This window comes from Poecilia reticulata, chromosome 14, assembly GCF_904066995.2.
Source record: "Poecilia reticulata chromosome 14, P_reticulata-male-v2, whole genome shotgun sequence".
NCBI lineage: Eukaryota > Metazoa > Chordata > Actinopteri > Cyprinodontiformes > Poeciliidae > Poecilia > Poecilia reticulata.
Window position 1 is genome coordinate 14756091 of NC_088843.1, and position 12563 is coordinate 14768653.

The 12563-nt window shown below is 39.3% G+C and overlaps 1 protein-coding gene across 2 annotated transcripts in view; it reads left to right on the forward strand.

The window, feature by feature from the left end:
* gabra3 (gamma-aminobutyric acid type A receptor subunit alpha3) overlaps positions 1-12563 on the forward strand; it is a 120491-nt gene that overhangs the window by 87690 nt on the left and 20238 nt on the right. For both annotated transcript variants that reach the window (XM_081615219.1, XM_081615220.1), the window contains exons 6-7: positions 8200-8282; positions 10948-11091. In XM_081615219.1, coding sequence (XP_081471345.1) covers positions 8200-8282; positions 10948-11091 — 227 coding nt within the window. The remainder of the gene's footprint in view (positions 1-8199; positions 8283-10947; positions 11092-12563) is intronic.

Genomic DNA, 12563 nt, shown 5'->3' on the forward strand with positions numbered 1-12563 from the left:
TCAGATAATAACACTTGGATTTTGTTGTTTATACACTCAAAGAGGATTTACCTGCTGCAACCCAAACCCAACAGAGCCCGTACACATCGCAAATCCCCGTTTAACCCCGGTGTGCAACACTCCAAAGTAGAGACTCGTATCACTTTTTGCTCACGGCGCAGGTACAGTATTAGGCTTTAGAATGCAAATCCATCTTATATGAAATGTGGAGTGCTTTGACTTGGCACTTGGTGTTGATTGGCACTTCTCACTACACAACCGCTTAAATCCAGTTAATCAGCACGTCTGCAGCGACTCGGAAGGCCTCGGCTTTGCTGGCTGGCGTCGTCGTTTCTGAATGGAGGGGAGCCGCTATTGTCTGCCGGAGCTGCTGCTGCCGCAGTCTTATTTTTCAGAGAGCATTTATCACTCACTGTCAGCTCGCAACAGTACAACTCCGACTGCGGTTCCCCTCGACAACTTTGTCCCCGAGAGCAAATGTGAATTTATGAATAAATTAAATCGTCTTCGCTAACACAAACAGGCGCGATTGCGGTTAAAATAAATTAATAAACGAGATGTAAATGAGTGGCAACGAGCTAAATTCAGCGCCTTATGAATACCAACACAACTTACATGGGAACACTGTGTTGCAAATACGATCATGCGGCTTTTTAGCATTTTTTGTCATGTTACGCACACGCACTCCGGTGTATTTGATTCAGATTTTTATGTAATAGACCAACACAAGTTTCTTCATATGTGGAAATATTGAGTTGCATTCAAACCCCATTAATAAATTTTTAAAACCGCCATCTTTTTTTTTTTTCCAATTGTAGCAGCAAAGGCCTAAGGGTTTGCATGTCAGCTAAAGTTCTGTCGGATTGAAGAGAGGGTGCCTTTCTCTGGTCTTCCCATGCAGTCTCGGTTGGAGTGAGGTCTGAACTTTGACTGAGCCACTCCGCTTTTATTTAAACCATCTTGCTGCAGCTCTGCTTGCGTGTGCTGGGACGCTGAAGCTCTTCTGCAATCTCAAGTCTTTCGCAGTCTTCAACCTTTACGACCTAAATTTAAAATCTCCGCAGTTAATTGTACGCAGTTCTTTAAATGTCCTGTGAGTAAATATATATTTGCCCATTTATCCATAACAACTGGAACGTTTAATATCTAGCAAGTACCATCTATTAAAAGCGCCCCTCAGATTTATTTCACTCCCTGCTATGAAATTACTGTAATAACCCGATATTGGCTGGAAAGCGAAACGTCTCCCTTTTCAGAAACCATTGAAATTTTTCAGATAGCGCAAAGTGTGGCGGATTTACGGCACTGCAAATCTGGCTGGATTGCCAGCGCTCCGTTTGGTCTGGAAGGGTTAAACAGTTTCGTCTAAGGATTTACATGTATGGCACGTTGGACCGTTGCACCATGCCGCATTATTACAGTCATGGATGGACACACCAAAGGGAAGGCCTGGGCAGAGGTGGCAAAGTAAAGTCCCACTATTGCCCCAGCCTCTGTGTCCCTGTCTGTTCAGCTGGAACTGGTGGTGCTGGGATTATCCTGGGAACTGTGGCAGTTTCCCCAGTGGAGGGTTTTCAGCATGATGGGTTCTTGGCTGGAGACCTACGGTTCTCTGGGCTTCGTCAGGCTGACTGTGGGTCACAGAGACCAGACTGAGCTCTGATGGGGATTCCTCCCTACTGGCCTTCCAGGGTCTTCCTCACATGGAGGGATTGCCCTTGTCTGACGAGGTAAATGTGGAAATATTCAAGGGTGATGATGAATAAATCCACAAGGCACCGAATTAGACGTCCGAGAGGTACTTTGTTGAATTTCTGTACGACGACGACGACCCAAAGAGTTCCAGCTGTAAACTCACTGCTGCGTAGCTGCACAAGCAAGATTATTAAAAAAAAAAGTCAAATGTGGAAAACGCAAGTGAGTGGTCTGTCTGTCTGTCTGTCTTATCAAAGGTATTGTACAGAAGAATATTCTTACAGACGAGTCAATCCGCCTTGACTGTCATGATTAATTACAGAGGATTAATGCGCTGAAGGGCATTGTGTTGTGCATGTTTGTGTTCTCTAAATTTAATTTGAAGGTTTGAGGCAAGCACACCCAGACGTCCGTCAGATGCGCTGCACCCGACACCTTGAAGAAAGTTAAAACCAGACGTCGGCAGAAGCTGTTCGCTGCTACGTTTTGCTTAAGGAGCAGCTGTGATCTCAACGAGCCTCTCTGAGCGCGCTGGGGCTGTTCCTTTTAGTACCTTTGCGTGAAGTTGTGTTTCACAGAGATCTCGCTTCTTTGTTTGCGATCAAAGTGACTCAGGCGTTGCCACCACCTTTGTTTCTGGGAGAATATGAGTTGCGATCAGGCGCAGGATGAATGGCATCAATTAGACGCTGATGTTAAGAGCTGGACGATATGCAACGGTGCGATTCTTTCTTCTGATTTATGCTCTGTCGAGTTAATTTGGGGGCGGAGGAGGGTTAGTTATTGAGACGCTTATCAGCGAGCGAGGTAGCGCCAGATAGCAACCAGCGGGGCGGGAGGAAAATTGAGGCCACGGGGTTGTTGTTAAGGCAACACGGGGATCTAATGAGAAACACAAAGTTTGCAGTAAAGGTGGAAGTTCTTTATCTCAGGCCACAATAAACTTCACGTGCGGAACAATGTGCCGCAGTAAACCCGCTGAATTAACCTCCTCATCGCCTGACTTGTTTCATTAACTCCCACAAAGAAATTAAAAATTCATCTGTTCACGTATAAAAATTAAACAAGCAAAGCAATTCGCACTGAATCCTTACGGTGCAAAACGTTTCCTCCCAAACGGTGCCGGTCTTGTGAGAAATTCTGTTCCCCTGAGAAAATCTGTTCCCCCTGTGTCGGGAGCGCGCATTGCAGCCAGAGAAGTGGATCCGGCGGATCTGACCATATTTACGGCGCTTCTGATCGATTTCTCGGTAAAACCACTCATATAATCATGTCACTTTTGTAACTTTCAGTTTAATCGGCAGCTATCAAAATAAAAATACATACATAAATAAACGAGGTCTTGTGTGGAGGTCTTTTTACGCTGTTTTGTGTTATTTTAAACGCGAAGTGAATCGATCTTTTTTCAGCTTTTGTCTCGTAAGCCTGACAAATAAGTCAGTCAACAAACACAGGTTTCCAACACGTTGTGTGCATTTATAATTTTTCATTTCTCATAAAGGAGGAGGAGGGAAGCTGACCGATAGCAGGGCAAAAAAATAAAGACTTCCTGAAAAGATCAGAGTGTAAACGTTTTGGTTAATCCCGTTCTAATGTAAAATATGACATTACTGGATTAAGGAAATGTCTAGTATGGTATCACACATAATATTTTTTAAGAATTTGGAAACAGGTGCTTTTTATTTCACAAAGGTATTGGAGGGGAAGAGGAGAAGATGGATATTTCAGCTGCCTGAAATAATGTGTTTGCCCTCTATAAAATGGAAACAAATTAATTTACCTGCAAGTCTTTTGCTGTGTTTATTCCCCTTATGATCAATAAGAAATCCTGCAAGTTTGAAGACATTTGCTCTTTTTTTGACAAAGTTTGGATGGGGGAACAAAATATCTTAAGCGCCTGATAAAATCTGTTCCCCCTCTCTAAAATGGAAACGCATTAATTTACCTGAAAAGTCTTTTACTGTGTTCATTCCTCTTATCATCAACAATAATTCCTGTGATTTTCATAACATTTGCTCTTTTATTGACAAAGTTAGGATGGGGGAACAAAATATCTTAAGAGCCTGATAAAATCTGTTCCCCCTCTCTAAAATGGAAACGCATTAATTTACCTGAAAAGTCTTTTACTGTGTTCATTCCTCTTATCATCAACAATAATTCCTGTGATTTTCATAACATTTGCTCTTTTATTGACAAAGTTAGGATGGGGGAACAAAATATCTTAAGAGCCTGATAAAATCTGTTCCCCCTCTAAAATGGAAACAACTTAATTTACCTAAAAAGTATTTTTCTGTGTTCATTCCCCTTATAATCAATAAGAAATCCTGTGATTTTCATAGCATTTGCTCTTTTTTTGACAAAGTTAGGATGGGGGAACAAAATATCTTAAGCGCCTGATAAAATCTGTTCCCCCTCTCTAAAATGGAAACACATTAATTTACCTGAAAAGTCTTTTACTGTTTTCATTCCTCTTATTATCAACAATATTTCCTGTGATTGTCATAACATTTGCTCTTTATTTTAAAGTGTTAAAGCGGGGGAACTGTTTATTTTAAATGTCTGGAGTAATCCATTCTCCCCGTGACATTGGAATAAATAAATAAATTCTATTAATTCTTTATTATTTTTCCATATAAAGTTTGAAGTCCAAAATGGTTTAAATTAATATGACTGTTTCAAAATCTTTATTAAATGTATTTTATGTTTAAATATTTATCAACAAATTTAGTAAAAAATGTTTCTGATATTGCATCTAACAAAGTAGATTACAATATAAAGACACGGTGTTTTCTGGAAAGTCAAAAATCACGTGACACTATTCCTTCAATCAATTATGGAAATATCCATGTCCGCTCGGTGTTTGGCAGGTTGTTTATCACTTTTTGCTTTATGTTAAGCCAAATATTTTATTAATATAAGGTAGCCATGGACAGATAGTTTAAATCACACAATGAAGTGCAAATATTTTAAAAACACAGTAAAATACTTTGCAGGTAAATTAATGTGTTTCCATTTTAGAGAGGGGGAACAGATTTTATCAGGCGCTTAAGATATTTTGTTCCCCCATCCAAACTTTGGCAAAAAAAGGACAAATGTTTTCAAACTTGCAAGATTTCTTATTGATCATAAGGGGAATGAACACAGTAAAATACTTTGCAGGTAAATTAATGTGTTTCCATTTTAGAGAGGGGGAACAGATTTTATCAGGCGCTTAAGATATTTTGTTCCCCCATCCAAACTTTGGCAAAAAAAGAGCAAATGTTTTCAAACTTGCATGATTTCTTATTGATCATAAGGGGAATTAACACAGTAAAAACTTTTCAGGTAAATTAATTTGTTTCCATTTTAAGGGGGGGAACAGATTTTATCAGGCTCTTAAGATATTTTGTTCCCCCATCCTAACTTTGTCAATAAAAGAGCAAATGTTATGAAAATCACAGGAATTATTGTTGATGATAAGAGGAATGAACACAGTAAAAGACTTTTCAGGTAAATTAATGTGTTTCCATTTTAGAGAGGGGGAACAGATTTTATCAGGCGCTTAAGATATTTTGTTCCCCCATCCAAACTTTGGCAAAAAAAGAGCAAATGTTTTCAAACTTGCAGGATTTCTTATTGATTATAAGGGGAATGAACACAGTAAAAGACTTTGCAGGTAAATTAATTTGTTTCCATTTTAAGGGGGGGAACAGATTTTATCAGGCCCTTAAGATATTTTGTTCCCCCATCCTAACTTTGTCAAAAAAAGAGCAAATGCTATGAAAATCACAGGATTTCTTATTGATTATAAGGGGAATGAACACAGAAAAATACTTTTTAGGTAAATTAAGTTGTTTCCATTTTAGAGGGGGAACAGATTTTATCAGGCTCTTAAGATATTTTGTTCCCCCATCCTAACTTTGTCAATAAAAGAGCAAATGTTATGAAAATCACAGGAATTATTGTTGATGATAAGAGGAATGAACACAGTAAAAGACTTTTCAGGTAAATTAATGCGTTTCCATTTTAAGGGGGGGAACAGATTTTATCAGGCCCTTAAGATATTTTGTTCCCCCATCCTAACTTTGTCAAAAAAAGAGCAAATGTTATGAAAATCACAGGAATTATTGTTGATGATAAGAGGAATGAACACAGTAAAAGACTTTTCAGGTAAATTAATGTGTTTCCATTTTAGAGAGGGGGAACAGATTTTATCAGGCGCTTAAGATATTTTGTTCCCCCATCCAAACTTTGGCAAAAAAAGAGCAAATGTTTTCAAACTTGCAGGATTTCTTATTGATTATAAGGGGAATGAACACAGTAAAAGACTTTTCAGGTAAATTAATGCGTTTCCATTTTAGAGAGGGGGAACAGATTTTATCAGGCCCTTAAGATATTTTGTTCCCCCATCCTAACTTTGTCAAAAAAAGAGCAAATGCTATGAAAATCACAGGATTTCTTATTGATTATAAGGGGAATGAACACAGAAAAATACTTTTTAGGTAAATTAAGTTGTTTCCATTTTAGAGGGGGAACAGATTTTATCAGGCTCTTAAGATATTTTGTTCCCCCATCCTAACTTTGTCAATAAAAGAGCAAATGTTATGAAAATCACAGGAATTATTGTTGATGATAAGAGGAATGAACACAGTAAAAGACTTTTCAGGTAAATTAATGCGTTTCCATTTTAGAGAGGGGGAACAGATTTTATCAGGCGCTTAAGATATTTTGTTCCCCCATCCTAACTTTGTCAAAAAAAGAGCAAATGCTATGAAAATCACAGGATTTCTTATTGATTATAAGGGGAATGAACACAGAAAAATACTTTTTAGGTAAATTAAGTTGTTTCCATTTTAGAGGGGGAACAGATTTTATCAGGCTCTTAAGATATTTTGTTCCCCCATCCTAACTTTGTCAATAAAAGAGCAAATGTTATGAAAATCACAGGAATTATTGTTGATGATAAGAGGAATGAACACAGTAAAAGACTTTTCAGGTAAATTAATGCGTTTCCATTTTAGAGAGGGGGAACAGATTTTATCAGGCGCTTAAGATATTTTGTTCCCCCATCCAAACTTTGTCAAAAAAAGAGCAAATGTCTTCAAACTTGCAGGATTTCTTATTGATCATAAGGGGAATAAACACAGCAAAAGACTTGCAGGTAAATTAATTTGTTTCCATTTTATAGAGGGCAAACACATTATTTCAGGCAGCTGAAATATCCATCTTCTCCTCTTCCCCTCCAATACCTTTGTGAAATAAAAAGCACCTGTTTCCAAATTCTTAAAAATATTATGTGTGATACCATACTAGACATTTCCTTAATCCAGTAATGTCATATTTTACATTAGAACGGGATTAACCAAAACGTTTACACTCTGATCTTTTCAGGAAGTCTTTATTTTTTTGCCCTGCTATCGGTCAGCTTCCCTCCTCCTCCTTTATGAGAAATGAAAAATTATAAATGCACACAACGTGTTGGAAACCTGTGTTTGTTGACTGACTTATTTGTCAGGCTTACGAGACAAAAGCTGAAAAAAGATCGATTCACTTCGCGTTTAAAATAACACAAAACAGCGTAAAAAGACCTCCACACAAGACCTCGTTTATTTATGTATGTATTTTTATTTTGATAGCTGCCGATTAAACTGAAAGTTACAAAAGTGACATGATTATATGAGTGGTTTTACCGAGAAATCGATCAGAAGCGCCGTAAATATGGTCAGATCCGCCGGATCCACTTCTCTGGCTGCAATGCGCGCTCCCGACACAGGGGGAACAGATTTTCTCAGGGGAACAGAATTTCTCACAAGACCGGCCGGCATGGTTAAGGAATAAGAAATGTGCTTATGCGCAGCATTTACTCACACTGTAATTTCTTACAGTACTTTTTTTTTTTTTCTCAAGTAACCCAATCCTGAGTTGATGCATGGACTACAAATGCTGTAACTCAGTTAGAATAACCTAATTCCGGGTCCATTTATGGGCAACCCAGTCAGCTGAGGAATGGTTTTATGAGTTTCTGAATCACTTGGATTTGATTTGTGATTAAACATTCATGAATAAGACGATATGAGCCGTTTCTCTGTTTGCTTATGGGGCGTTTTGAGGCTCGGACTTTGACGCTCCTCTTTCGGCCGGGGGACTTCGTGCCACAATATCCGTCCGTCCGAAAAGTGAAAGCTCTTGTGACGCGCAGCGGGGGAAAGAAGTGTTTGATCGTGTTTGTTTAATGTGTCGTGGGAGAGCGGGCTGAGACCCCAGTGAGTGAAAACCTGGTCAAGAATCACAGGAAACGTCTGAAACCTGCAACTAATTGTTAATTGATTATTAAAAGACAATCAAACCCTGTTTTTTTATTATTATTTGTATTTCTAGACACTGCGTCTCAACTGCAATATCCTCCTTGTATCAAACGCTTGCTTTCCCCGCTGCGTTTGCAGCTGTGGGCTTTCCACTGTTTTTGCAGGGTTTGCCTGATCCACCCTGCCGGTGGGTGTGTATAACGTGTCTCTGCTCTTTCAGGTTGACCATCCACGCAGAGTGCCCCATGCACCTGGAGGACTTCCCGATGGACGCGCACGCCTGTCCTTTGAAGTTTGGAAGTTGTAAGTCAGCCCCACGTGTTCGAGTCCAGAGCTGAGTGGAGAGAGAGAGAGAGAGAGAGAGAGAGAGAGAGAGAGAGAGAGAGAGAGAGAGAGAGAGAGAGAGAGAGAGAACATCACAGCAAACAGACAGACGTTATTGTCCTCAGGAGATATCGATTACCTTTTGCTACTCAGAACTGTTTGCATAACAAACTACTTCGAGCCACTGCTGTTTGTAATGAACAATATGCTGTGAGGAGCTGGAAAAATAGCCATGTGTTTAACCCGAGCCGCCGCTGCAGAGCCAAAGGTTTACTACATAAGGACCGAGATTTAAACGCCATTAAAGAGGGAATATTACTCTGATGCATAATAGAGTTAAAGTGCCTGGGCAGACATTAGCCAAGCAGCAAGCAGCTTATTCCAGATATATCTTTACCGTAGAGCAGACGTCAGGCTTTATTGTAGTTCAGCACAGCAATAGAAGAGGTGGATTAATGTCAACGCGCACTCAGGGCATCGGTCCACCGAAAAGTCTGCAGGTGGAATTTCAGAGCAAAAAAATTCGCCGTAAACCTGTTCAAATCGCCGTCTGGCAGCGTGTTGGATTCATAAACACATACATGTGCCGCTGCAAATCAAGACTGGAGTCACAGCAGCAGGTCTGCACGGTCATAATTAAGGTCTTTTGTTTAGTTTAGTTTTTTTCTCTGTAATTGCAACGTCTAACCCGCTGGCAGGATTAGGAGTAAGAAGAAGAGAATCACTACAGTGATTTATCTGAGTACTTTGGACATTTTTGTTTTACTTCTATCCCATCCACTTATGTTCAGATTTTTTTATCGGAAAGATTCATTTTCCCCCCAAACATATCAAAATCTAATATATCAAAATCTAATATCTGTTCATTTGTTTAAATGCAACTATTTTCACGATGCAAACAAAATCAGATTTTCTTTTTAATAAGTAAGAAAGGAAAGATAGTTACAGAACATTTTAGCCTTTGTCCATTTTCACAGTGCATAACAGTGAAGTGGAAGTTAAAGGACATGTTGCTTTTACTGCTTTTGCTAAATTAAATCTGTAACACGTGGCATCGTGGAAACAAGCTTCTTTCATTTGAATTTTTCTTAATGAAATCCAGCACATGACATTGCTGTCAACCTGAGCGCCTCATCCCTGCCGTGAGACTTAGTGGTGGCAGCATCATGCTGTGGCAAAGAGGGAGAGGGCAGTTGAAGATAAGCTGTCAAAAGGTGTGACACCTTACAGCAGAGAAACCAAAATATTACGTCAAAACACGTTCACGTTTTACAACGGCCCAGTCAAAGTCCTCATCTAAATTCTGCTGACAAGCGTTGGTAATTGTGGGGAAAATCAAAGCATTCAATTGAATTAATAAAAACTATGCATCTGTTCTGCAGGCTGTTTCTTCCACTTCACTGTTACTATTATTATCACATAAAATCAAGCTAATATGTAAAGAATGTGTTAGTAAGGTAATAAAATGTAAAATAAGAATATTATTAATAAAGTTCTTGTAAAGCCTGACGCCACATCGGCTGCAGGAAAGCCTGCGCGTTCTCGGCTCGTCCCGGCTGAGATGAAACCCGCTGCTGGACGCGCGTGACCTTCGAGTCCTCAGGCTGCGCCGCGTGAGAAACAATCACTGTGATCATTATAGCCGCATGGGCTCAGCGGTGCCTGAGAGAACAATTGTCACTCAACACAGTCTGCGCCCCTGAGTCAGGAAATGTACCATAAATCCGTATTACTGGGGAGGGATGCCGTGCAGCAGCTCTGCGGTCCAGCCCGCTCTGACCGGGTTTATCTGAGATGGACAGAAAGACGGCAAACACGCGTCCTGTGGTCCACATCTCTGCTCGCTTTTCGTTAAAAAGACACGATGGTTAGGAAAGACCATGCAGAGAAACTGTGCACGACTTAAATAGAACATGATCATGTGAGTGTGTGTGACAAGAGAGACCGAGTGCTGTTGAAAACCTGTTATTCAGAATGGAGACAAAAACAAAAAATAAAAGGCTGTTATACCTCTGGAAAAATTTGGCATTATCTCATCTGTACAAAATGTGATTAGAAGCCAAACAGATACAAATCAGCACCACAGGTAACGATTTGTTTCTTACACCAGCAAACAAGCTTGTAAGTGAAGAGTTTCTCTTGCACTTTGGACTGTTAATTAAAAGTTTTGATAAAAAAAAAAAAAAGAAAATTGCAGTTTTGTTGAATTTTGGAAACTTGTGAGAAAATCTTTCACAATAGAGTGAAAAAGCTGTGCTAGCATGGCTGAAAAGGGAGACAGATTTCTAGAAATTAGCAAAAAAATAAAACATAAAATAAATGTCTAAAGCTAGCTAGATAGCAAATAAAGAAAAATATCTGTCATCCTGGATTTCTGATGCATAAAGAAAACACATAATCATAACTGATTATGAAAGAGGTAGAAATCTTATTTACAGGAATATTACCACATATTCACCACATGGGCTATATGTGGTAACGTGTTAGCACATAATATCACACGTGTGGTAATATGTGCTAACACGTTACCACATATGGCCATCAGTGTGGTCAAATGTAGTAACTGTATTAAATCTACAGATTAGATTTTGACATCTAATTCGTCTTTGCTATTTTTTTTTATTATGTTTTCGTTTCGACTCAGATGCGTACACCAACAACGAGGTGATCTACCTGTGGACTCAGGGAGACGAGCGATCTGTCTCTGTGGCAGAGGACGGCTCCAGGCTCAACCAGTATGACTTACTGGGTCACGTCATTGGCAAAGAAACCATCAGTTCCAGCACAGGTACATACCACACGCCACTGCAACAGACCAGCTGGAAATCTCTCTTTTTTTTTTTTTTTTTTTTTTCGTGCAAGCCTTTTAAGCATTAGCGCATCATGCTACCGTTTTGCAGGCAGGTCAGGTAGAATTTCAAACTAGTTTGTCACAAGATGCTTCCATCAGAAAAAAACACGTTTTGTTTTGTTTTTTCTGCTTTTGTTCTCCCGTAATTTCAACCGTTTCATCGACGTCGGCTTCGGCCGGCACTATTTTCACCGAGCGCTCTGCTATTTTCTTTTGTTATTTCTGAATTATTTAAATTGTTTGGGTACACTGTGAAAATGATGACTGGTACCAGTTTTTCCCAGGCGAACTGCTCAGCATATTTACAAAGATAATACGAGAAAATGTGCCAGAGGTGAAGGTTTGCTCAAATGTGTTGAGGCCCGTAGCCCAGAGAGTCAGCTTTAATAATTGCTCATATTAAATGTAAATATCTTCTAGCCTAAGCTCTTTAGTGTATAAATGTGTATCTCTTCATCACACTACGGGAGTCATTTTATCTTTCACACACAAATGCTTTTATCCCAACACTGGAGGACATAAAGTTTATTACAGCAAATTAAGGCAAAGGTATCAAATTAGCTGTGCCAACAGTGATACTGTGTTACGGTTTATGAAACGTACATAATTGGTGTGGATCTGTTCAAAAGTGCCTTTTGAAAATATTCAGCTTTTTTCCCCACACTCCCTGAAGTAAACAATATACAATCTAATCATGCCTTCTGCTGTGTTTAAAAATCTATGCTGTGATCATATTAGCATGGAAATCTCTGTTTTCTGTGCATTTGTATCTTAATCCTGATTAAGGGAAAAACCTTAGACAGACCTGAAGGAACCCGGGATGTAATGCAACCTCTAGAAAACGCCAAGTCTTGAGGAGATAGTCAATGACTCAGTGCGATACTGGTCAACACTCGTGGGTATAGAAATAGATTCGTCCGTGTTGTGAGGTTAGCTCGCGGTGTAAAGCAGCTGAAGGCAGAACAACCCGGTGAACCTGCTATTTGTTAAAACCGAGATCAATTAAAGCCTGGAGTCTACTGCTGGTTTTCTAAGTGACTCATCATAATAACATCTCTATACAGTCGAAAGCAACCAGTGTTAAAAAAAAAACAAATTACAGCATTTTACATTTTATGTGATATAGAGCCCTTTTTCTTAAAACAGCTTCAGCTGTTGCTCCACTGGAAGTTAAAACTTTGCCTTGGTTTATATTTTCAGCCTCTTAAAGGTTCATTTCCTCTGCGGAAACAAAACTAAAATCAGACAAATCTAAGCATGGATGCTAAGAATGTTTTATGTCGTAGTTTGAAATTAACATACTCTTGGTTCTTAGCAGTTTGCATTTAAATACATTTAAATAATTTTCCTTATGGGAGCTTGGACGTACAACTTTTTCATCTCCATGGACACAGAGAGGAGGAGTAATG